Source organism: Engystomops pustulosus, chromosome 11 (genome assembly GCF_040894005.1).
Source record: "Engystomops pustulosus chromosome 11, aEngPut4.maternal, whole genome shotgun sequence".
NCBI classification, from domain to species: Eukaryota; Metazoa; Chordata; class Amphibia; order Anura; family Leptodactylidae; genus Engystomops; species Engystomops pustulosus.
In genome coordinates this window covers 54,588,320-54,615,185 of record NC_092421.1, presented here as the reverse complement: position 1 = coordinate 54,615,185, position 26,866 = coordinate 54,588,320, and the positions used below count along the sequence as shown (strand labels likewise).

Here is a 26,866-nt window from a genome sequence, read left to right as displayed (position 1 = left end):
TAGAGTATGAAATATCTTTTCTAGAATTGCTTTCTTTATGTTAAATATCACCTATAAAAATCACCTCCAAAGTCATGTGAAAATGCGCAGAGAAGAGTCATATTTTGCCTGAGATGAGTCACTTTTAGAAGCTGAAAAGGGATGACCTTTCAAATGCTCATATCTTGGACTCTATAGTAATGATGCAATTAGAAATATAATATTATTTTCTTTAATATGATATGAAAAACATGTTGTTAGATATTATAGAACGAAGATGGGGGGCTTTTGTAGTGACATTCCCTCTGCAGCCTCTCAGTTTTTGATGTCCTGAAGAGGAATGAAAACGGAGGAGGAACAGCTTCTCTCAATGATATGTTCTCACGCTTTGATCCACGCCTGCTTTTGGCTTAAAAAACTGAATGTGTGAATGCACCCTAAAACTAGAACTAGAAGTCCCAGCATTGCCTGCTAGTCACCAGCTGTTACTTGTATAACTGTACAAGTGCAGGAATGTACTGAATCCTCCATAAAGTATCAGGCAATTGTGTACAATTTATACAATGCATGGCAAAGGTCTCTTGTGAGTTCACTCAGTTCATATGCATTTGGAGGAGGGGACCATAAAGATGCAATGCATTGTGGGATGGAGGAAGCTTCAGCTACAGAGCGACATGTCCCAGTCACATTGCAGGTAAAATGTCTTTGTTGGGGTTTGTGGATGTGCACAAGTTATCATGAAATGACACATGGCAGATTATAATGCAAAATCAGGAATTCATAGGACCTTTACTTCTCCTTCCTGACTCTGCTCATAAAATCTGTAAGCTATGCATGTGTCTCCAGCCTAACAATGTCACTCCCTACAGGAGGGGGATCCTTGTATTTAACAATTTAAAGGGTTATTCCCATTTCAGCAAATACACGTTATTGTTGGAATACTGAGAAGTTATACAAGTTTCCTGTATACTTTCCGCCTTTATATATTTTTTCAGAATTTATAGGACTTTTCATACTCTTCATGAGGGCTTGTAGATTAGTGGGGCAAAACCTGGTGACGGGTTCCCTTTAAGTACACTGGTGAGCTGCATTTTTGGGAAAAAGATGGGCTGGATTGGCTGGCAACATAATAGTGGGTGAACTGTCCCTTTAAGAAAGAAGAGGGAATATACATTAGAGTAGGACAGAGCTGATTTCACAGGGCTTCAAGGAGATGTAGTCCACCGATGGGCATGGATGGCTGGGATATGACTCTGTACAATGCTAAATATTGTGAGGAGCTCTGGTTCATCTGCAGCAATGTACCATCATGGTGACGCCCCAGCTACATAAGGACCTGCTGGTTTTCTATCTATCTATTAGTGACAGGTTCTCTATTACACTATTAACCTTGGGAAAACACAGTCTTGATATCTTGTTTTTACGGATTAGATACAAAGGTAAAGTATGAAGGCGTTGTGTGGTTTGAGGTTAAGCCTTGAAGATGTCTAATGTCCTCTTAATGTTGATTTGTCTAGTTCTCCCACATCCAGCTGCAGCTCCCAAGGTCTTCAGACCCACGAAGATGTCAAGGTACTAATGACCGTGATCCAATGCTATAACACAGTGCTAGCCACTTACTATGCTAATTCACTATAAAACTTACAAAACAAATTTTGCCTGTAATTATATACCTATCAAACATTTGATGTACCATATTTCACACACTGTACCTTAACCCCTTAACGACCTGGCCCTTTTTAGTTTTCTCACTTCCATTTTTCACTCCCCAGCTTCAAAAATCTATAACTTTTTTATTTTCCCACATAAAGAGCTGTGTGAGGGCTTATTTTCTGCATAACAAATTGCTCTTTATATTGACAGTATTTAATATTCCATGCCATGTACTGGGAAGTCGGGAAAAAATTCCAAATGCAGTGAAAATGTTGAAAAAACGCATTTGTGCCGTTTTCTTGTGGGCTTGGATTTCACAGCTTTCAATGTGCGCCCCAAATAACATGTCTACTTTATTCATTGGGTTGGTATGTTTATGGGGATACCACATTTGTATAAGTTTTATAATGTTTTCATACATTTACAAAAATTAAAACCTCTTATACAAAAAATTTTTTTTTTTTTTTTTTTGCCATCTTCTGCCGCCAATAACTTTTTCATACTTTGGTGTATGGAGCTGTGGGTGGTGCAATTTTTTTGCGACTTTTGATGGCGATTTCATTGCTATCATTTTTTTTTTAGGACTGGACGACCACTTTTTATAGTTTCTTTTATATTTTTCAAAATGGCAAAAAGGTGGCATTTTCGACTTTAGACGCTATTTTCTATCACGGGGTTTAAATCCCGTAAAAAAACGTTATTATATTTTGATAGATCGGGCATTTTTGGACCCAGCGATACCTAATGTGTTTTTAATTTTACTGTTTATTAATATTTACGGTATATCAGTTCTAGGGAAAGATATGAATTTTTTGTTTTTTTTTATAATATATTTTTTTTAAACATTTTTAAATTTTTACTTTTACTATTTTTCAGACTCCCTAGGGTACTTTAACCTATACTACAGTATGGCAGTATATGGGGATTTTCCTCCTCATTCATTACAATGGGGCAGATTTATCAATCAGTCTGAAAGTCAGAATATTTCCAGTTGCCCATGGCAACCAATCACAGCTCAGCTTTCAATTTACCAGTGCTCATGAATATTTTAAAGGGGGGCAGTGATTGGTTGCCATGGGCAACTAGAAATATTCTGACTTTTAGACTGCTTGATAAATCTGCCCCAATGTGCTGATAGCACATTGTAATGAATGGGTTAAAACAAGACAGCCACAGGTCTTCAGAAGACGTCACGGGGAGCGACGATCCGTGGTAAGATGGCAGAATTGCTGCCATTGATAGTCGGGAAAACACCCGCGATCGGTGCTACACTTACCGGCTATGGAGATGGCTCAGCCTGCGAGCCCTCTACATGCACCGGGACCCGTACTAGTATGGTGCTCGTCGGGAAGGGGTTAAATGATGTAACCAGACTTATGATGAAGGCAAAGTGTCTTCCAATAACTTACCAGACGCCCAATACTCAGACCCTACATTTCATCTTCTTCCTTACCCGGAAATGTATTATACCTTTAAACGCCATCTACCACCAGGATGAAGGATTGTATGTAAATGAGCCTGAGGGGCTCCAGGCTCCATAGTTGTTAATGGAACCTGGAGCCCCTCAGGCTCATTTGCATACAATCTTTCATCCTGTTGTTTGGTCATGTGTTTCTACCATTTGCATAGGAATATTATGGGAAATACTTGAAGAATTCAAAAGACTTGAAAACTAATGCGTGTGTAACCCCATCCAAGCCAGTGCCGAAATATATACGGGATGCACTGACCCAGGTTCATGAAGAGGTTTCCTCTCGGTAAGTAATTCATGGAAAATATAATGTATAGAGAGTACTGTGCAAATGTTTTAGGCAGGAGTGGAAAATGCTGCAAAGTAAAAATGGTTTTAGAATAGGAGTGGTAAGGTGGTAGTTTATTTTTTTATGTGGTTGTATTTTGGCTAAAATAAGTCAAGTTTAAAGGCTTCAGTTTGACTTTCACTTCAGTCACCCCTATCTTTTGTTGTATAGTACCAATAAACATGCTGTTTACATAATAAAGATAAGAATCTCATCTTTCAAACCCTATCAGGCTTGTGGTTCTGTGAGCAACAGAACCAGAAATACAGGCAGTTTAAACCATAGTTGGGAATGCGGACTACAGAAAAAAATCTAGTTGTCGCCTTTTTTTTGGAGGACATTTCTTTATAGGTAACTGGGTGAGATTTCATATAACAGAGGGAATTCTGGAAAGGATATTTCATACCCTGTCTCTACTTCCAGGATGGTTAGAAAAAGCAGTACAACACTAGTATTTTTTTTTTAGAAACATTTTTCCACGCCTTTCTAAAACCTTTGTACCAGCACAAACTTAAAGACATAATCAAGGACTTCTGTTCTTCCCCTATAGTTACTATGGCTGTGGACTTGTGGTACCAGAGTGTTTGGAGAGATGCAGGATTTTGGATCTGGGCAGTGGCAGTGGTAGAGACTGTTACATGCTAAGCAAGCTGGTGGGACCCAAGGGACACGTCACTGGAGTGGACATGACTGATGAGCAAGTAAGATTTGCCATTATACATTAAAGAAGGCCCCCCATTCAAATATATCTGCCTAATCCCAGCCCCTTTCTATAGACATCAAATTTATTGATCTGTGTAATTCCAAAGGTTATTAAATGTACCTTCATGCTGTGACCTCCCATAAAATAAGAGGTCGAAGGACCTCTGCTCCAGCGGTTGGGGATATTCATAAGGGAGCCGTGCCAGCCTCCTCCACTCCCCTGGCTTCCAGTTCTCGTGTTTGCGCATGTGCAGTAAGTCCCCGTAAGAGGACAAAGTCGGCAGCGCTTGCCCAATAGATGTCAGCATTGCTGCCAGCTTCAATGAAAGGAGACATCAGTGAGCGGCGCATGCGCAGTTAGTCACGCTGAGTGCTGGATGCCATCATCGCCGGCATCTAGTGCGCAAGGGCGAGAATTGGAACCCGGGGGAGTGGCGGCCTGTGAAGAAAGAGGAGTGCCTGGACGGCCCCCTAATGAATACGCCGGACCGCTAGTCCATCGATCGGACCTATAAGTATGCTATAGTAATGAATTTTGATTAAATCCAGGGTTATGAAATAGACTGCTTTAGAAAGGGGCCGGGGAGTAGATTTAGTAGGTATGTTTGGATGGGGGCACTAATTCATAGTGACAATTCCTCTTTAAGTTATCCTTTTTCATATGTTAACATTTCATTTATAATATTCACTCTACGGGAGACTTTTATCAGGATTTTTGGCGTACAAACCCTGAAATAAGCGTTAATCTGCCAGTAATTGTGATTATTAAAATGGTTTTCCCACAAAACAAGTTAGGCCCTATCCACAGGATAGGGTGGAGTGTAGTGGAGCAGCTGGTTGAGTACGGGGCTCGGCAATCTCAGGCAGCTACATTGAGTTGAATGGGTCAGCGAGGTGTCCAATGGGGGTACATCGTGTGATCTGTGTGGGTCTCATCACTGAGATATCTTGTGGATAGGGCCTAACTTGTTTTGTGGGAAAGCCCCTTTAACCACTTCCCTTCTCAATGCAAAGTGGGTGCGGATGGCAGCGGAGTGGACTGGCATGGGGCGTTCCTGTGCACTTGTGGCTGGAATTTTCACAGGCTATAGCGCAGTTCTATGTCAGGCATAAAATTGTCTGATGGTGCAGTTGCCCTGCAGAAACATCAGGAGACGGGAACGTCATGATGTGTCCGGCAGCGCAAGAGGAGCGGGGATTTCATTGATTCATTGGGGACAGGGGCTGATTTTGCAAGCTCTGTGCAGCGCTGTGTAATCTGTGTGCGCCATATAAATAAAGGAATTATTATTATTTCTGGCGCATGATAAATGTCCCCCTATGACTCTCTTTGTGTTCAGGTTGAAATCTCCAGAAAATATATTGACTATCACATGGAAAAATTTGGATACAGTGAACCAAATACAACTTTTGTGAATGGATATATTGAGAATCTCAAAATTTCAGGCATAGATGATCAAAGTTATGACATCGTTATGTAAGTATTATAAGGTCTCCCTGGTCGTGGCCAGGGAGATACTCGCCATCCTGGCTACTAAATGTATTAATATAAAATTTTACGGGTCAGTGCATCCATTACATAAGGTGCCTCAGCAACACAGGTCCCTGGCTTACTAGATCTTCGCAAATGTGTTTGTTTCATGGATTATCTGTTTCCCTTTTTCCTGACTCAAACTTTGTTGTACAACTCCGTCTCAACAAAGTCATGCTGATTCATGGTGACCACGCTAGCTAGATCTGACTACCGTAGCTAGCCATTTTAATCTTTGCTGGTACCTGTACAGGCAGTCCCCAGGTTACGTTCTTAAGTTGAATTTGTATGTAAGTCGGAACTGTATATTTTATAATTGTAGCTCCAGGCAACATTTTTTTGGGTCTCTATGAATATTGGAATTTAAAAGTGTTGGGTTGTCATAAGAACCAAAATAAACAATAAATCTTAATTGCAGACACCTGTGATAACTGTTACAGCTGTATATTGTAGCCTTGGGCTAAAGTATAGTAAATTACCAAAATCCAGAGGGTCGTTTGTAACTAGGGGTCGTCTGTAAGTCGGGTGTTCCTAAGTAGGGGACCGCTTAGGGTACTCTGTTCTCCCTGTACTTATTCTCTGCCTTACCCACTGGTGCTGACCCAACTGGCCCAATTGCCCCTAATACTGGTACTACTGAGATAAAGGAGTCCTCTACTGACAGGTAAAGGGTGTGAACAAAGGGTTAAAGGATTGTGCCCTTGGTATTAGCCTCCAAGCCAAATTGTTCTGGTGGCACACTGGGCCCACAACCCATTGTTTATTACAAGGGAAGGTGGGTGCTAAAATCATTTAAAGGGGTATAATAGTGTTCATAAATTAAATTTGGTTATTGCTAGTGACACATCAAAGTTCAGGTTTGCCAAGGCGGCTTGGTTGGCAGCATTGAAAGGGTTAACCCCCTATGATCAGCGCCAGTGCTGATTACGGGTGTTACCAGTGTGGTAGAGCCCAAATGCTGAACATTTGTCTGAATATTGCAGGTTCAGATATGCTCATCTGACCCTGCACAATAAACATTTCTACTATTTTATATACTTTTTCTAAAAGTATATTAGGCATTACCTGGCACCTTGCCAGCTTCATACAGCGAGGTCAGGGGCAGCTCCAACGGCTCATGTTGTGGTCTCCTCGATTAGCAGATGTAGGTAGGGTAATTGAGAGGCTGCGATAGGGGGGTGAGGGAGGAGGAGAGGGGGGGGGTGAGGGAGGAGGAGAGGGGGGGGTGAATTGAGGAGACAGTGTTTTGGACCATTGGAGCTGCACCCAACCCCTGTGACTAGCTGGAGCCGGCTAATGTCTAATATACTTCTATAAAGTACTAAAACAATTTAGAATGCAGACAAATGCATTTCAAAACTCATTATTGCAGAGTTTATTCCTACCTATCACCAGCTAAAAAACACATTCCTGGTGACAGGTTCCCTTTAAATAGTTATAGAATCAATTCCTTATGGTTTTTACACTGTCAAGCAATAAAATCTTCATTGTTTATTTCCAATTGGTAAAAATCCGCCCTGATCTTGTGATGGACACACAGATTTATATGGTAAAACCATTTTACCTTACATTTTCTCTCCCTTGTAGATCTAATTGTGTGATCAATCTTTCCCCTGATAAGAGATCTGTACTAAGAGAAGCTTACAGAGTGTTAAAGGTAATCTATAGTGTATTGTTCACATCACCAACATGACTGTTGTATTCTGCTGAATATAGACTGTTTATTTAAAGGAAAGTTGTAGTAGGTCCTAAGTAGCGCATTCCTACAAATGTACTGGAGGAATGAGTAATCTAATTACAGAGGTAGTTTTTCAACCTCCTGACAATCCCTTTAATTGATAGCTCCAGTGGTGTCCTATTGTAAGTTCCTTTCCCAGCTACATATAGTATATAGCTGCCTATAATTAGACATCACTTTGGTTTGGCTCCTAGATCTTCAGGTGGCTGCAAGGCAGGCTGGACTTGGCTTTTAGGGACCCTGGTTACACCTGTGGCAGGATATATTGCTTAACAATAGAAGGGCACATTTACTAAGGTCATTGCCCCAGTTTTCTGTCAGACTTTGCTCATTATTTCATGTGCAAACTGCTTGCACATTTATATAAAAACGGTCCACGCTAAATATGTGTTGCACAGTCTGACTGTGCACCGGAACGCCCCTTGCACTGAAGAAATTTGTGTCGTGTGAAGAATAGTGCAGCCGCAACACATGTTTCATCCCTGAAAGAGATGTTCCGTTGCACGGTCGGACTGTGCACCACATTTAACATGCAAGGTCCGGAACAAGTGCCCCATGTTAAAGGTGCGCCAAAAAAGAGTTGGTGCATTCTGCTGGGGCAGTGCAGGGAGCGCCAGATTTATGAAGAACTGGAGCCAGATATCATGAATCTAGCGTCCCCTGCAAACTAAACAGGAAAATTGCACATAGTACACACTGCACTGTTTTTAGTAATGTGCGCCAATGTCTTTTCACACTTGATGTCAGTATGGAGGTGACCCACCCATGTCACTGCATGGAGAACCCACTTACTAAAATTAACCTGATTCACCCGTACCAATAATGTTATCAGGGTAGCTGTCTATTAGTCACTGACATGCCCCCTACACCACCATAGACCAACAGGGATGCTGAGCAACAAGGACCCCAGGAGCAAAATGGAAGGTGAGCTCTAATATGGGGTGGCCACTATTGGTAGAGTATGACTTTAGATGATAAATTTACACCACCCTAGTGGTGAACGCTGTACTTTGTTTCAGTACATCCCTGGCATCAACTTTCTCATGCCATTCACCACTGGGTAGTGCAAAGAGTAAAACTTTGTTATATATTAAGAACAGATGTAGGTAGTAGGAAAAGTTCTCATGGTCTACATTTACAAATTAATAGTTACTTTGTTTCGCTTGCACAGACACCGCTGGTTGATTTTGTAAATTTTTGTAGAATTATCAGTGGAGTCATACGGAGTAGATGCACCTTCCATTTGTGAATACGGGCATTCTAGATGTGAGCTTATTGCAACCATCATTCTTGTAATTCATGATGAAATATTTTCTGCTTATTATAGAATCAATTAGATATCTCTCTGGGTCTGCTATCTTGTATCCTCAATGTCACAACTTGTAAAGGGAACATTTTGTCTCATAGGATGGTGGCGAGATCTACTTTAGTGATGTCTATTCTAACAAGCCAGTTCCTGAGGAATTAAAGCAGAATAAAGTGCTTTGGGGTAAGTTCAGGTCAAAGACACTTTGTACTAAATGTAAAGGTGGAGAGGTTATCTGAGTTGTCATAAACCTCCCATCAAGTAAAACCAGCATTTTGTAAAGCATTTATAAGTTTTCCAAAGTTTTACAAGTTTTCCATTTTAGAGAAAATTCTGAAGCTCTTAGCAAATCACTTATTTGTTGCACCCATGGACTTAGCTTCAACTGCTAGTGCACCCAAGGACATAGCTTCACCTGCTAGTGCACCCACGGACATAGCTTCACCTGCTAGTGCACCCATGGACATAGCTTCACCTGCTAGTGCACCCATGGACTTAGCTTCAACTGCCAGTGCACCCAAGGACATAGCTTCACCTGCTAGTGCACCCACGGACATAGCTTCACCTGCTAGTACACCCATGGACATAGCTTCACCTGCTAGTACATCCATGGGCATAGCTTCACTTGCTAGTGTACCCATGGGCAAAGCTTCACCTGCTAGTACATCCATGGGCATAGCTTCACTTGCTAGTGTACCCATGGGCAAAGCTTCACCTGCTAGTGCACCCATGGACATAGCTTCACCTGCTAGTGCACCTATGGACATAGCTTCACCTGCTAGTGCACCCATGGACATAGCTTCACCTGCTAGTGCACCCATGGGCATAGCTTCACCTGCTAGTGCACCCATGGACATAGCTTCACCTGCTAGTGCACCCATGGACATAGCTTCACCTGCTAGTGGACCCATGGACATAGCTTCACCTGCTAGTGGACCCATGGACATAGCTTCACCTGCTAGTGCACCCATGACATAGCTTCACCTGCTAGTGCACCCATGGGCATAGCTTCACCTGCTAGTGGACCCATGGACATAGCTTCACCTGCTAGTGCACCCATGGACATAGCTTCACCTGCTAGTGCACCCATGGGCATAGCTTCACCTGCTAGTGGACCCATGGACATAGCTTCACCTGCTAGTGGACCCATGGACATAGCTTCACCTGCTAGTGCACCCATGACATAGCTTCACCTGCTAGTGCACCCATGGGCATAGCTTCACCTGCTAGTGGACCCATGGACATAGCTTCACCTGCTAGTGCACCCATGGACATAGCTTCACCTGCTGGTGCACCCATGGGCATAGCTTCACCTGCTAGTGCACCCATGGACATAGCTTCACCTGCTAGTGCACCCATGGACATAGCTTCACCTGCTAGTGCACCCATGGACATAGCTTCACCTGCTAGTGCACCCATGGGCATAGCTTCACCTGCTAGTGCACCCATGGACATAGCTTCACCTGCTAGTGGACCCATGGACATAGCTTCACCTGCTAGTGCACCCATGACATAGCTTCACCTGCTAGTGCACCCATGGGCATAGCTTCACCTGCTAGTGCACCCATGGACATAGCTTCACCTGCTAGTGGACCCATGGACATAGCTTCACCTGCTAGTGCACCCATGACATAGCTTCACCTGCTAGTGCACCCATGACATAGCTTCACCTGCTAGTGCACCCATGGACATAGTTTCACCTGCTAGTGCACCCATGGGTATAGCTTCACCTGCTAGTGCACCCATGGGTATAGCTTCACCTGCTAGTGCACCCATGGGTATAGCTTCAACTGCTAGTACACCCATGGGTATAGCTTCACCTGCTAGTGCACCCATGGGCATAGCTTCACCTCTAGTGCACCCATGGATATAGCTTAACCTGCTGGTGCACCCATGGACATGGCTTCACCTGCTGGTGCACCCATGGACATAGCTTCACATGCTAGTGTACCCATGGACATAGCTTCACATGCTAGTGCACCCATGGACACAGTTTCACCTGCTAGTGCACCCATGGACATAGCTTCACTTGCTAGTGCACCCATGGAAATAGCTTCACTTGCTAGTGTACCCATGGACAAAGCTTTACCTGCTAGTGCACCCATGGACATAGCTTCACTTGCTAGTGCACCCATGGAAATAGCTTCACTTGCTAGTGTACCCATGGACAAAGCTTTACCTGCTAGTGCACCCATGGACATAGCTTCACCTGCTAGTGCACCCATGGACATAGCTTCACCTGCTAGTGCACCCATGGGCATAGCTTAACCTGCTAGTGCACCCATGGGTATAGCTTCACCTGCTAGTGTACCCATGGGCATAGCTTCACCTGATAGTGCACCCATGGGTATAGCTTCACCTGCTAGTGCACCCATGGGTATAGCTTCACTTGCTAGTGCACCCATGGACAGAGCATCACCTGCTAGTGCACCCATGGACATAGCTTCACCTGCTAGTGCACCCATGGGCATAGCTTCACCTGCTAGTGCACCCATGGGCATAGCTTCACCTGCTAGTGCACCCATGGGTATAGCTTCACCTGCTAGTGCACCCATGGGTATAGCTTCACTTGCTAGTGCACCCATGGACATAGCATCACCTGCTAGTGCACCCATGGGCATAGCTTCACCTTCTAGTGCACCCATGGACATAGCTTCACCTGCTAGTGCACCCATGGGTATAGCCTAACTCACCTCTGCCCATGTTTTCTACTTTCTACGTTTTACCAGTGTTACCCAGAACTGCACACTAAACATTGATTGCCATCCACTGCAGGAGTAAATAGTTGAAGGAAATAAACAGGTGCACCAAAGGGTAAGTACCGTCCTTAGTGCATTGAAAAGCTAATCTGATTGGCTTTTCAGTTCCCTATACAATATTGCTGTTACTTATGGTTGGGCTTCACTGTTAGAAAGCAATTCGGGTGTTTTCTTCCTTTCCTTGTCTATCTAGGAGAATGCATTAGCGGAGCCCTTTCCTGGAGTGAACTGTATCTAATCGCTGAAGAGATTGGTTTTAGCCCTCCACGTCTAGTGACCTCCAGCTATATCACAGTGAACAATAAAGAATTAGAGGACATCATTGGTAAGCTTACAGCTTGGGTAGGTATTATCCTGCTGGGTTGGCCATGATGAGATAACAAAACCGTGTCCATCACCTGTGGTGGTGCTACACTACATTCCCATAGCTTGAATTAAGCAGATCTACAGTATCACAACCCATAGACAGGTGTGGTGCTATTGCTGGAAGAAAGCAGTCATATTTATCTCATAAAAAATAATGTTTCTTATTAACCCCTTAAGGACAAAGGTTTTTTTTGTTAATTTGTCACCTTCAAAAATCCATAACTTTTTCATCTTTCCGTGTACAGAGCTGTGTGAGGGCTTATTTTCTGCGTAAAAAATTGTACTTCTCAGTGTCGTTATTTATTATTCCATGCCGTGTAGTGGAAAGCTGGAAAAAATTCCAAGTGTCATGAAATTGGCAAAAAAACGCATTTGCGGCACCTTCTTTCGGGTTCAGTTTTTACGTCTTTCACTGTGTGCTCCAAATAACACCGCTGCTTTATTCTTTGGTTTATTCTTTTTGCCATATTCTGACACTAATAAGGTGTCATTTTTTGAGAAATGAGACAATGTTTTCATTGCTACCATTTTGAGGTCTGTGCGACCTTTTGTTTACATTTTATTACATTTTTTATGTGATGAAAAATGGTGTAAAAGTAGCGTTTCGGACATTTGTGGGCTATTTTTCGTTTTGGGGTTCACCCCAGGCAATAATCAGCTCATTGTAACAAAACTGGATATGCTATGCAGCCTTGGATCTGACGAAAACGCAAGGCTGTCATGGCAACTGATCCCCCCTCCCCAATGACGTTCCGGGAAGCAAAAATCGGAACACAGATGGCGGGGCCCACGCACTGCCATCTTATAAATGCTGGTGGCAACATTGGAAGGGTTATTACCCATAATCTGTGCTAGCATCAATAGAGGGCATAAGCAGTGGGTGTTTGCTCTAATATGCAGCAAACCCCTCCTCTGTATGAAGAGGGCTCAGCCCTGCACCTACCTAAGATAGCTCTGGGCTTGTTATGAAACAGGTAGAGCTAAGTACAATCTTCTTAGCCCCACAAGCTCTTTAATATACTGCCTGCACGTAGGACACTATGTACAGTCTTCTCGACTCCTTCTGCTCTATAACTTTCTATCTGCAGAAAGGACACTATGTACAATCAGCTCAGCTCCTTCTTCTTTATAACATGTTGCCTGCAGATAGGACACTGTGTACAATCTGATTAGCTATGTCTGCTCGTTAACATGCTGCCTGCAGGTAGGACACTATGTACAATCTTCTCGGCTCCTTCTCTATAACTTTCTACCTGAAGAAGGGATACAATCTGTTCAGCTCCTCCTGCTCTATAATATGCACCCTGCAGATAGGACACTATGTACAATCTGCTCAGCTCCTCCTGCTCTATAACATTCTGCCTGCAGATAGTACACTATGTACAATCTGCTTAGCTGCTCCTGGTTTCAAAGTGTTGAGTTCCCCTTAACCTAATACTTTTAGCTCTAACCTCATAATTGTAGCCTAGTACTTCCACATACAGTAGCAACTTAACTTCTAATGTTCCTCCTTGTACTTTTTGTTGTACAAAAAGTTTCTTAAGATATCTCATGAGACAGAAATGCCCTTTCCAAGTGGAGAAAGAGGGATACCTGTTCTGTTATAGTTTGTTACATTTCCATAAACCAATACAACTACGATAACTGTAACTTCAAACACTGGAAGCTTTTTGTGGCTTGATATTATTTCATTGACTCCCATCTGGTATCTTGCAGCCCACACTCCAGCCAGAGACCTTGATATGTTATCTGAATGATTTACGTAACGAGCAAGAAAAAAAATGGAGCCTTCAATGCAAAAATCCATCTGTAACCTTGAGACATTAGACTCCGCTACAGAATGAATTAGCGCTCTGTGTTATATATCCAGCAGATACTTAGAAACTGGGTATTTTTTGGCAAGAAAAATTTATGGCATTACAAGGGGCATGGGAATTAGCTTATTTGTTGCCATAGTGGAAGGAAAGCCTATCCTTAAAGGGGTATTCTCGCCTGGGCATTCACATTCAGTTTCACTAATCTTCCATTTATAAACATTTCTTCAATTGGATGTTATTAAAAAAAATGTTCCTGTGTGAAGATAATTTCTCATAAATGTAGTCATTCTGTCCCTTAGAAACGAGATGGCTTCCTCGGTTACGACCACGTCACACTCTGGCAGCGGTGGCCAGACATCAGCTATTGAGTCTTGTCTGACCTCCTGGATTCAGTGATCATTACCACAGGACGGCTGTGGGTCATGTAGTAAATCCCGGACATTTCATATACAAAAACAATTTGTTTCTTTGTGCAATCCCTCCAGCAGACGTGGCCGTATCCGAGGAAGCTATCTCGTTTCTAAGGGACAACATGACTACATTTATGAGAAATTATCTTCACACAGTAACATTTTTTTTAATAACATCTAATTGAAGAAATGTTTATGTATGGCAGATTTATCAAACTGAATGTGAATGCCCAGGCGAGAATACCCCTTTAACTTACAGCGAGTATGAGCTTAGGGGATTTCAGTGAGACCCAGATCATATCATGAGTAAGGTCTTATTTGCAGAGAAGAAGTCTCAGTGGATCAGGGTTCCCAGCCGTTATAGTTTCCGTTTCTTATGGAGAATACATTTCTTCAAAGTAGGATGTTAAAACAATTGTCAGATGCAGAGTGACGTAGCTTAGTCATGTGGCCATAGAAGCCTACACAGACACTAGATCTCATCCCTTCAACCTGTCACCTCTGTCCATCCTGACCCGGCCAATCTTGCCTCCTGGACACGGTGGTGTTGCTTGTGGTAGACATCCCTGTCTATAGGTTTCATTTTAAGGGAAATAAAAGGGAGCGCGGAGGGAGCACTCTGCTTCCCACTCCACCCATAGGCTCAATAAGCTGATGGAGCCGGAGCTTCAGTACCACACTAATACCTATTAATGGACGGTTTATCGCCTTTCCTAGGAATTTTCTAATAACACTTAGAGCCTGGAAAAGCCATTTGAAAGTACAGGCAGTCCCCCAATTAAGGACACCCGACTTATAGATGACCCCTAGTTACAGACAAACCTCTCTGCTCCCTGTGACCTCTGGTGAAGATCTCTGGATCCCAGGCTGTAAGGTGTCTGTAATGATGCTTTATTAATAATCCTTGTTTTGATGGCCGCACAAAGTGACTTACATATAAATTTAACTTAAGAACACACCTAAAGAACTTACGTACTTGCACGTACTTCCTTTATCCCTCAACAGGTTAACAAATGTTGAGAGGTACACAAATGTCTTGCATAATTTCAGATTAAAAGCATTTTTTGGAGTATTTCCAAATACAAAACTGTAAGCAGCCACATTCCAATTTTACACAAAAAAATAAAATCTACCATATCAAGCCACGATGTATCAAAAGAGCTCTTTTCTGTGTGTCATGCTATAAAATCTGGTTTGTGTTTTTCGGGTGTTTTTAGGTGACCTCAAGTTTGTCTCTGCTACATTTCGCTTGTTCAAGCTTCCAGAGGATTCTGTAAAGGAGAAGGGTATGGTTATATACAATGGAGGAATCACAGGCTGCGAGGATGAAATTCAGTTTGATACAAACTTCACATTTAAGGTACAAGTGCCTGTGTGCTGCCATGCAGTAGGTATACATAATTGTTTATAGGGGAGAACTCATTTGCACCACCATCAAAAGCTGCATCATTGCTTGCAATTTTTTTTGTGCTACTTTATGTTGGACTCTTTGTACAGCTCCTATGTATATGTAGTCCCTGAAATAACCGCACTTCATACACATGATTCATTTAGAAGAGTTTATTGGAAGTTTACTACTTATCACATTCCCTTAGAACAAGATCAATAGCAGCTTGGTGGAAGTCTGACCAATCAGCTGATCACTATGCCCCGGAGGGAAGCACAGCTCCATATGCAGTGTAGTGGCTGGGCTTGGTTACTGCAGCACAGACCTATTCATGTGACATTGTGTAGCTAGTTCAAGCATGTGGTAGGCAGAAAGGTTATCAAACCCCTATTGATTTTTAAAGACCTATCCTAATGATAGATCATAAGTAGTAAATTCCTTTAAAAAACCCTTTAAAATTTATAAAAGCTGACTGGGTCTTGACATATGAGGCTATGGTAATCAGTAAGTTTTGGCTTTTGTGGCCATAAGTATAGTAGGGGTCATTTATCAGGGTTTGTACAGCAGTTCCCTGGTGCACAAGCCCTAAAATAATAGCAATTGCTGGTGCACAGCCAGGTATTGCAGTTATTTTCACAACTTCCCCTACCTTCCACACACCAATTTGGTTCAGTGGGGTGGCGGGGGGGGGGGGGGGGGTGTGCCTGGTGGTGGATTGGGTCTGCACACTAGCATTAGCCTAGGCCCGTTCAGGTTTGTTCGGACGCAGGTTAAAGTGCAATTCTATGCCCGGCTGGAGAGCGGATATAAATGGAGGTCCCAGCAGGGGGAAGGGGAGAGGAGAACGTCATACTTTCGCTCACCTGGTAGCGATGTATGATAAATTCCCCCTATTTCTTTTGTTTTTTTAATTATTGCATTTCATATATTGTATAGGAAGAGTATGAGAGATATTATGGTGACTGTGCATTGTATTTATGTCAGATATTGTTCTTTATAGGAAGGAGAAGCTACATCGGTGGATGAAGAATTGTGGAGGATCCTGAAGACTTCCAGGTTTTCTGATGAATTTTTATTTCAGCCCTTAGGAAAAGGAAACAGTCCTAGACAATGCTGCATAGAAAAGGTATTTAAAAAAAAAAACGAAAAAAAACCCTTTCCCTTAGCAGCCAATGAAGACCTGCAGAAACCCACTTCAGCCAGTGAAAGTGTTACTCAGACCAAGAACAACAAAGGAAGTACCGTATTTTTCGGCCTATAAGGCGCACTGGAATATAAGGCGCACCTTTAATAAATGCCTGCTAAGACATCTAGGTTCATATAAAAGGCGCACTGGAGTATAAGGCGCAGGATCAAATGCAGTACCTAAAAATGACCAGCAGTGGCAGACCTGTGCACAGTTCAAGCCAGCTACACTTCCCGGGAAACTTGTCTTCAGCGTGTCAGAGAGCTCTGATCTCAGAGGTATAGCTGCTGGGGGTTAATGCAGGGTGATGCAGCAGGGGTTAAGCGGTCTTCCTCTGCCCCATCTCCTTCCCTCCTCAGCCAGGGTGTTATTCCTGTGGGGTTCCCTGTGGCTCTTTCTCTTTCCCCTGTTACAGGGCTGTCAGGTATGACTTTACTGATGATGATGATTGCCTCGTGGTCGGCACTATGGCAGCTCCGGTCTCTCCATGCTAGGGGAGGGCAGGATGGGCACAATGTTAGTTGTGGTGCCAGGGCACTTCAGGAGCTAGGGACCCTGTATACAGTGTGGGAAGGTGCAGGAAATTTCTGGGGTTGGAGCTATTAAACACTGGTAAATGTACAGTACATCTTGTCTGTAGTACATTTCTGTATAAGTTCATATATAAGGCGCACTGGCGTATAAGGCACACCTTTGATTTCGGAGAAAATTAAAGGATTTTTGCTGCGCCTTATAGGCCGAAAAATACGGTAAAGTTCTGTGTTCCAAGGAATTCATCAGGTTGAACACTGCCCCCTCCAAGAACTTCTGTCCAGAGACAGGCTCAAAAAGGGAAGTGCCTAAGTGACGAGTGGTACCTAGAGCCCACCCTGCCCTTAATTATTTTACTATTTCTATCTCTATATAAAGTATTACTTTGGGGTGGTTGCATTGTCTTTACCTCACAGACCCTCCATAGGGTCAGGAACTCCCACTACAGTTACCAGTAATAATTAGAAACACAGTTTTAAGAAATTTACAACTTAGCTTCCCTGACTGTATACTTATGGCTTTTGTGTTTGGAGCAGGGATAAAATTGTGTTTTGACGGGAGGTCTACTTTAAAGAGATTTCATATAAAGGAGATCTACCATCAGATTCAAGCATTGATAACACTTGTGGTAATCTTCATATATTTGTTATCCATGACCTCCTTTCTTCTAAAATAAACTTTTAAAATGATGGGGTTCAGGGTCAGTGGACCCTCTGAACCACCGTGGGAGATGGTACTAGCCGACACCTGGGACCGGAGTCTAAGTGGCACCTGGTCTTCACCAGAGCCCACCGCAAAGCGGGATGGACTTGCTGCGGCGAGGTACCACCAGGTCGTACCACAAGTGCGACTAGCCCACGGTGGCAGCCAAGGATACAGTACCGAATCGTAGTCCAGGCTCGGGATCAGAAGCAGGCTGGTAGTCAGGGCAGGCGGCAGAGGTGCAGAGTCCAAGTCCGGGGTCAGCAATAGGAGATCACGTAGGAGAAAACGGGAACACAGGAACATGGGAACAGGAATGCAGGAACACAGGAACAACGCAGGAACAATGCAGGAGAGCTTTCTCAATGGCGAACAGCTCAAAGATCCGGCGGGGAGTGATGGGAGCCGCCGGTTAAATAGGAAAACCAGAAGTGCCAGTGCCAATCAGCGATGCCCTGGCCATTTAAATCTTCTAGAGCCGGCGCGTGTGCACCCTAGGAAGGTGAGAGGTAACCCCTAGAATTGTCTTCAGGACAGTTACACCTCATTTTATTTTATAGGAGCTCCTTAATCTCCTTTAGATTCAAATAAAAAGTTTTTTATTTATGCCACATTATGCATCATACAAAATTAACTCAGCAAAACCACAACACATAATTTATTACATTTTCAGTTAATGCCACAGATGATAACAGTGTAAATTCTACAGATGTGGAATATTTTTTTTTTGCAAACTGCTGGATTATCGAGGTCTATAGAAAAAAGGGACTGTGTGTACTAACACAAGAAAAGAATGTTCCTTGTAAATATGCAATATCGTAGTTTGACCTTGTATTGTGCTCGATGAAGAATAAACTTGCTGGGTTTAAACATTGAGATCTAGAGAAAAGATGAACGCTGATCTTGAGACTTATGGGGAAGAGTTAGTAGTAAGTCTCTTGGAGCAGAACTGTGAGCAACCAATCAGAGCTCAGATTTTACTTTCCCACAGTTGTTTATAAAAAGAAAGCTAAGCTTTGATTGGTTTCCATGAGCAGTTTTGCCTCAGCATCTTGATGATAAATCCCCCCCCCCCTATGTGTCTATGTCCAGTGCTGCAGCTTAGGCCAATCCAATACAACAAGACTAAGCCAAAGCATGGGTACGGGTGCAAAGCTGTTTACTGTATTGTGTTTGGCGTTGCAATGGATCCTGTTGATTATAAATGTACTGACCTTCAGGGGCTTAATTAGGAGATGCTGGGCCCCATAGCACACTTCTTTTGAATACAGAATATACACAATTACAATTACATAGGGAATATACACACATACATACACTACCATATACACCAATGCATCATATACACATACAGAATATACACGTTACAATTACATAGAGAATATACACAGATACATACATGCATCATATGCACAGACATACACCATTTACAAATATACAGATATGCACACACATATGGAGAATATACACATCATGTATACACACATACAGCAAATAAACACATACATACAGTACCATATACAGACATGCAGCATATACACACACATACAGTATATACAAACCACACACACTCATACAGCATATACACACCCTGTATCCCAGATGCTGGGGCCCCATGCTACCGCTATAGTTAAGCCCCTGCTGACCTTTTCTGTAATCTGCAATAAAAAAATTAGCTTTCTTGATATTTGATATTTCTTTTTAGGTGATCATTAAGGACCCATTCCGTTTAGCAGATGACCAGAAAAACCTGCCCTTACCTGCCAATAACAGCTGCTGCGGACCAAAAGGATATTGCTAAGAGTGATTAATAAAATGATTTTGGTCATAATTAATTATAATTAATTAAAAGGGAACCTGTCACCAGGGACCTCATTTTCACTGAAGACGGGTTACAGATGCCCATCACACCTGCAGTGAAAAAATGTCTTTCTGCTTTTTCTAGGCATTTGCATTACAATATAATTTTGTGTTATAAGTTACCTTGCATCCTCACAAAATCCTCTGTGTAGTCATAGGGGTTGGACTTTGGTTTGGATGCATTTCATTAAACAACATGTGAGTTGTCTGTGTTACTAACTCCTCAGATCTTGGCCCCACTTTTGTGCTCCTGTACAGCTACTCCCTCCTGCTCCTTCACAGAGATCACAGCCTGGTGGGGGAGGGAGGAGCTGTACAGGAGCACAAAGGTGTAGGCAGCCTGCAGTACAGACAAGTCATGTGTTGTTTTTTGAAATGCATCCAAACCAAAGACCAGCCCCTGTGACTACACAGAGGATTCTGTCAGGGTGCAAGGTAAATTATAGCACACAATTATATTGTAATGCAAATGCTTAGAAAAGGCAGAGAGGCAGATTTGTACTGCAGGTGTCATGGGCTTTTACAACCTGCCTTGAGGTCCCTGATGACAGGTTCCCTTTATATAACTGAATTAGGATAATATAAAGATAGATTATGGATTAAATGGTGATTAGAAGTAGATCATCACATAGCTAATGACTTCATTGCTTTCTTTCTATATGGGAAAAGGTAGTGGGGGGCATAAACACAGACAGTATTTGGTGTATATTTACATTTTGAGAATATAATAAGGCATTTCTAACTGAATCTATATAGTTTATATAGTAAGGTGCTAAAACAGACTTGTCAGAAGGGGTGACATATCCTCTTTTAACATTGGAAAAGGAATAGTTGCCGGAGATCTTAATGACTGATTAATTATATTTATTTTTGTGACATCTTCAATAAAAATGTTACCTTGTTTTTGTTTTTTTTGTTGTGTACAAATAATATATATATAACATATTCACTTTTGGATGAGAAATGTATTTCCTCTTGAGCATGAATGAAATATAATATAGTTGCTACAAAGCCTTTCACCTTTCAACAAACTTTGCAGAGATCTGTAGTTCAGTGTGTGTACATGAGGGAAACTCTGTCCAACAATTTCCAGATGTTTCAGAGATGCTGAGTGGAGACCTAGCTGCTGTAACTCACTGACCCCCTCCCCATTCATAGAACTTTTATGTAATGTCAATCTGAAACCTTGCTGACATTGTTTGTCCCTATGGCAAGACCACATTCTGCAAAACCTATTATCAGGAAGAGAGTAGCACGAGCGGAGCCAAGTAAATTGAAAAATCACACAAACCTATTCAACGATTTTCAGAAGTTGAGTCAATGGCAAAAACACCGCAAAAATCCCCCAAAATAGCCCCAAAAAGCCAGAAGTAACGCATTTGCCCTGGGCTGTGTTCCAAAGGGTAGACATTCCTAAAATTTAAGGAAAGAACAGGATTTAATTACGTGTAATGGGTTGCAAATAGGGGCATATCTAGAGTGGTGGCAGCCATAGCAGCCACTGTGGCCTGATGTGCACCATTATATACATATACACATTGTACAGCACAATATGTATATAACATATATGTGATGTATATGTGGGTGTATCTGTGATGTGCATATACTGTATGTGTATGATGTATGTCTGATTATGGCACTGTATGTGTGATATGTGTATGCTCTATATGTTGCATATGTGTGTAAGAGTGTATAAATGTGTGTGTATTAGTAAAGAACTGTAAGTTTATGTATAAAGGTATATAAATGTGTGCAAATATGAGTGTAATATGTATATTTTTAAGTGGATAGAAGGGCCCCATTCTGCTGGGGCCCTGCCTCTTCTAGTTACACCCCTGGTTTCAAATTATGCAAATCAGGCTTCTCATTTACAGGGGTGTGGCCACTTCTGCACATACTGGGGTATTCTTGTTTCTAAGTTTCTTTTAACTGGAATGTGAATTCTTGTGTAAAGGATAATGTAGAAAAAGGGAACCAGGTGGACGAGCAGGCAAAGTTATTAGTTTACTTAAAGGGGTATTCCCAACTGGGCATTTACATTTAATTGAATTCATTTGCCACATTTAAACATTTCTTCAATTAGATGTTATTAAAAAAAATGTTCCTGTGTGAAGATAATTTTTATAAATGTAGTCATATTGTCCCTTAGAAACGAGATAGCTTCCTCGGATACGGCCACCTCTGCTGGAGGGATTGCACAAAGAAACAAAAGGTTTTGGTACATGAAATGTCCGGGAGTTACTGCAAGCCCCACAGCCGTCCTGTAGTAATGATTGATGAATCCAGGAGGTCAGACAGGACTCATCTCTGGCCACTGCTGCCTAAATGTGAGTTGATCGTATCCGAGGAAGCTGATCTAATTTCTAAGGGACAACATGGCTACATTTATGAGAAATTATCTTCACACAGTAACATTTTTTTAAATAACATCCAATTGAAGAAATGTTTACATACGGCAAATTAATTCAATTTAATGTAAATGCCCGGATGGGAATACCCCTTTAATGATGAAAGCAAAATATTCTTTGTAAAGGAAACTTGTGTGTGGAAAGACTATAAAGAAGCATATATAGAGGAAACATTCATTTCAACTCCACCTATGTATATAGATGCTGGAGTTATAATCAAGTGCTGATCCTAAAAATCCCAAATCCAGCTTGCTTGTAGCCAGTGTATGCTTCACATTATTAGTACATGTACATCTTAAGTGGTTTGGAGCCGAGATGGCGCAGCCGCTGGCCTGTGTTCTATGCATGCGTGTAGCCTCCGCTCCATCTACTCCAGTGATTTTCAACCTTTTTTGAGCCGCGGCACACTTTTTATACTTAGAAAATCCTGGGGCACTCCACCAACCAAAATAGCACAAAATGACACTAAAACAGTCATAAAAGGCCTCCCTTTACTAATAAAAAACCCCTAGCGCCCTCCCTTTACTAATAAAAACCTCTAGTGCCCTCCCTTTACTAATTAAAAGACCCTAGCGGCCTCCCTTTACTAATTAAAAGACCCTAGCGGCCCTCCTTTACTAATCAAGAGCCCCTAGCGGCCTCCCTTTACTAATTAAGAGCTCCTAGCGGCCTCCCTTTACTAATTAAAAGGCCCTAGAGGCCCCCCTTTACTAATTAAAAGGCCGTAGAGGCCCCCCTTTACTAATTAAAAGGCCGTAGAGGCCCCCCTTTACTAATTAAAAGGCCCTAGAGGACTCCCTTTACTAATTAAAAGGCCCTAGCGGCCTCCCTTTACTAATTAAAAGGCCCTAGAGGCCTCCCTTTACTAATTAAAAGGCCCTAGAGGCCCCCCTTTACTAATTAAAAGGCCCTAGAGGCCCCCCTTTACTAATTAAAAGGCCATAGAGGCCTCCCTTTACTAATTAAAAGGCCCTAGAGGCCTCCCTTTACTAATTAAGAGGCCCTAGAGGCCCCCCTTTACTAATTAAAAGGCCCTAGAGGCCCCCTTTACTAATTAAAAGGCCCTAGAGGCCCCCTTTACTAATTAAAAGGCCCTAGAGGCCTCCCTTTACTAATTAAAAGGCCCTAGACACCTCAGTTTACTAATTAAAAGCCCCAGCCTCCCTTTACTAATTAAAAGGCCCTAAAGGCCTCCCTTAACTAATTAAAAGCCCCAGCCTCCCTTTACTAATTAAAAGGCCCTAGAGGCCTCCCTTAACTAATAAAAAGCCTCAGCCTCCCTTTACTAATAAAAAAAAAGACCCTAGCTTCCTTCCCTATACAAATAATAACCTTATATACTTACCCTTGATGTCTTCTTCCGCGTAACTTCTCTCCTAATGGCGATCCGCCCATCTTCTGTAGCTCCTGCACCGCGCGGCCCATGTCACGTGACTTACACGACCTGACGTCAGGTCGCGTCAGTCACGTGACATGGGCCGCGGCACACAGGTTGAAAATCACTGGTCTACTCCACACCTCAGTAACCTCTGAGGTGTATATTATTGTATATTATCCTGATTAAAGATTAGAAAAGATAGAGGGGATTAAAGTTCAAATTAGCCCTAAAAAGGGCTATCCTTACATACGTTAGATTCACCTACCACCGGATCTACCTTAATAGGTAGATCAGTAGTGGTAGGTGTCACGGGTGGTCCCGCAACCCATATCGCAGGCTCACCCGTTCCCCGCAGCGCCACATACCTGTCCCCGCTCCCGAGTCCCGGCCTAGCTCCGTGCGCACGCGTTCCCGTGACTTAGGGCGCACGTGCGGCAGCCTCAGAAAATTTAAAGGGCCAGCACGCCATTAATTGACACTGGCCATTTCCCATAAGGCTATTTAAACCTGCCTCTCTTATCACACCCTGCCAGATCTTTGTTCCTCGCAGCCTGAGAGAAAGCTACTCTGCGAGTTGCCTGCGATTCCTGCAACTCCTGTGTTCCTGTGTTTCCTGCGTTCCTGAGTCCTTCCATGTTCCTTTGTCTAGCTGAGTCCCTCCGTGTTCCTGTGTACCAGTGTTCCTCCGTGCTTCCGTTCCTGTGTACCAGTGTTCCTCAGTGCTGCTGTCCTGTGTTCCCGTACCCATCTGCTTGGACCTCATGTTGCTGAGCCCAGATTGGACCCCAGTGTCTCCTGCGTTCCAGTGACTCCTACATTCCTGTGTCTCCTGCATTTCTGAGTCCCTCCGTGTTCCTGTGTCTACCTGAGTCCCTCCGTGTTCCAGTGTACCAGTGTTCCTCAGCGCTGCTGTTCCTGTGTGCCAGTGTTCCTCCATGATGCTGCCCTGTGTGCCGTGTTTCCGTACCCATCTGCTTGGACCTCCTGTTGCTGACCCCGGATTGGACTCTGACGTTGCATCTCTGCCGCCTGCCCTGACCCAGTGCTTGGACCTGACCACGAGATTGTCTGCCACTGCAGACAAGTCACGCCTGAGGAATGACCTGGTGGTACCATGCCGCAACTTGTCTAACGCGCTTTGGCTTGTGTCATCGTCTGCAGTGGTCCAGAGGATCCACAACCCTCAAGCCTGACAGTAGGTTTCCTTTAAGGCACAAAAACAATTCAAAAGGTTAATGAAATTCCAAATAAACATTCCATTAGGAAGAATATATAAAGTCTAGGGATGATTCCAGACCAAGAACAGGGTATGGGGGAGATGGTGAAAATCAAAGTTTAATTACATTAAGGGTGAAGGACTAGTCGGCTAGCCAAATGATATCACTGACCTTGCCCACAGCATTTAAAGAATAGTCATGTCTAATATATGTGGTTCTTGTTATGTCTAAACTAAGACTGCAATGCACACAAAGCTGCACACATAGAAACTGAATAGAAGACGATAGTAATGTCCGCATCAATAACAAGGAAATATGGTCGTCTCGCGTCACCAGGGTGTAAGATTCAGTAGGGGAGGTTTATCAGAAGTGTCTGAGAGCAGAACTGTTCTAGTTGCCCATTGCAACCAATCAGAGCTCAGCTTTCATTTTTCAACAGCTGTTTATAAAATTAAAGCTGAGCTGTGATTAGTTGCCATGGGCAACTCAAACAGTTTTACCTCAGACACTTCTAATAAATCTCCTATTAGTTGATAAGAAAAGTTTTGGGCATTCTTCTGCATTCTGCCAAATCTGGAGGAGGACCTCTGGGATTATGATCATATTAAAGATGCGTGTTTGGAAGTTAGAATAACTTTAAAAAAAACAAAACAAAACAACAACAACCTGAAAAAGACACAATAAAGTTTAGTTTAGGCAACTGCAGAAAATCCTTACTTGTATTTTTTGCTATAAATAATCCTAAAAAAATTTGCCAGTTACATATAAGGAACATTGAATGTCACACTTTATTAAAGCATTACAAGGCATACAAAAACTATACAATCAATTCTAGCCACAGTGAACATAGCAAGTAACAGCGCGGCACTGCACAAAATAAGGATTATATATTCAGAATGGTGGGGTATAAGCGTAGGGGAGTAGCGGTATATAAGAGACTAGGGTGCTAATACGCCAATAGCAAACAGATACACAAGCGGAGGAAAATGACGCCGCCACTCGCAGGTACAAACTGCTATATTTGGCATAACAACATCTAAGTGGAAGCCAAAGGTGAAGACCCGATTTGTGCTGCTTTGTCAATCAATAATAGCAGAAGCAACAGGGGCTAGGGTTGTTTTTGTTTAGATACAGGCAGTCCCCTACTTAAGGACACCCAACTTACAGATGACCCCTAGTTAAGTACGGACCCCTCTGCTCCCTGTGACCTCTGGTGAAGCTCTCTGGATGCTTTACTATAGTCCCAAGATGTAATGACCAGCTGTAAAGTGTCTGTAATGAAACTTTATTGATAATCCTTGGTGTCATTACAGCAGAAAATTTTTGAACTCCAATTGTCACCGGGGCAAAAATTTTTTTGGTCTGGAACTACAATTTTAAAATATATAGTTTCGACTTGCATACAAATTCAACTTAAGAACAAACCTATGGAACCCATCTTGTATGTAACCCGGGGACTGACTGCAGATTGTTTATTTTGTGATTGCCTTTCTGTATTTGTATCTAGAAGTCTGTATTCCCTTTATTTTATGTTTGGAGTTACCATTTGGTAAAATAAATCTACCATCAAAATTAAGCATAATACTTACTCATCGATCTAGGCACCGTGACTGTGATAATCTACTTTTATTTGTTATCTATGGCCTCCTTTGCTCTAGGATCAACTTTTAATATTACACTTATGAGCCACAAGGGCTCTGGGGAGGTTACCAGAGCCCCTTCATGCTGTAGCATAAACTGTTCACGAGCTGTTCACAGCAAGCAGAGGGAGGAGAGAAGTGCCAAGGGAGAAGGGGATAGTGAGACAACCTGTGAAGCTACAGGGCTATGGGGTATTGCCCCCATAGTCCTTCAGATGCATTAGCATAATTTAAAAAAGTCTGTTAGCCGTCATTGTACGTACTTACAAGGTCCCAATTGGGTTCCTTGTATTGCATTTTACTTTTTTATTGCACGATATCTGTACTCTTAAAGGGATACTCTGGATGTGGTAATCCCATTGGTGAGTTTCTATTGTGTACTGCCTTTTATGCATTTTTATCTCTATACTATTTAATAAAGATTGGTATTTTTGATATCTTTGCGTACTGTCACTCACTTTAGCCGTGTTTCACTTTCAATATTTCTATATTTGGGG

The 26,866-nt window shown here is 42.6% G+C and overlaps 1 protein-coding gene across 1 annotated transcript; it reads left to right on the top strand.

Moving 5' to 3' along the window:
* The first annotated feature begins 600 nt into the window (after window positions 1–600).
* Window positions 601–19,822, top strand: LOC140105676 (arsenite methyltransferase-like). The gene is made up of 11 exons (XM_072129680.1): window positions 601–673; window positions 1,497–1,551; window positions 3,262–3,389; window positions 3,982–4,132; window positions 5,474–5,610; window positions 7,252–7,321; window positions 8,810–8,891; window positions 11,661–11,792; window positions 15,278–15,420; window positions 16,448–16,573; window positions 19,572–19,822. The coding sequence occupies exons 1-11, from the start codon at window positions 609–611 to the stop codon at window positions 19,665–19,667; spliced, it is 1,185 nt and encodes a 394-aa protein (XP_071985781.1). The 5' UTR covers window positions 601–608; the 3' UTR covers window positions 19,668–19,822.
* The last annotated feature ends 7,044 nt before the right edge of the window (window positions 19,823–26,866 follow it).

What these genes read in the sequence shown, in the direction of transcription:
- LOC140105676 (XM_072129680.1), top strand. Translation starts at nt 609, where the DNA reads ATGCAATGCATTGTGGGATGGAGGAAGCTTCAGCTACAGAGCGACATG. An exon ending in TGGACATGACTGATGAGCAA is followed by an intron (nt 4,133 to 5,473) that starts GTAAGATTTGCC and finishes CTTTGTGTTCAG; the next exon opens with GTTGAAATCTCCAGAAAATA. An exon ending in ATACAAACTTCACATTTAAG is followed by an intron (nt 15,421 to 16,447) that starts GTACAAGTGCCT and finishes TGTTCTTTATAG; the next exon opens with GAAGGAGAAGCTACATCGGT.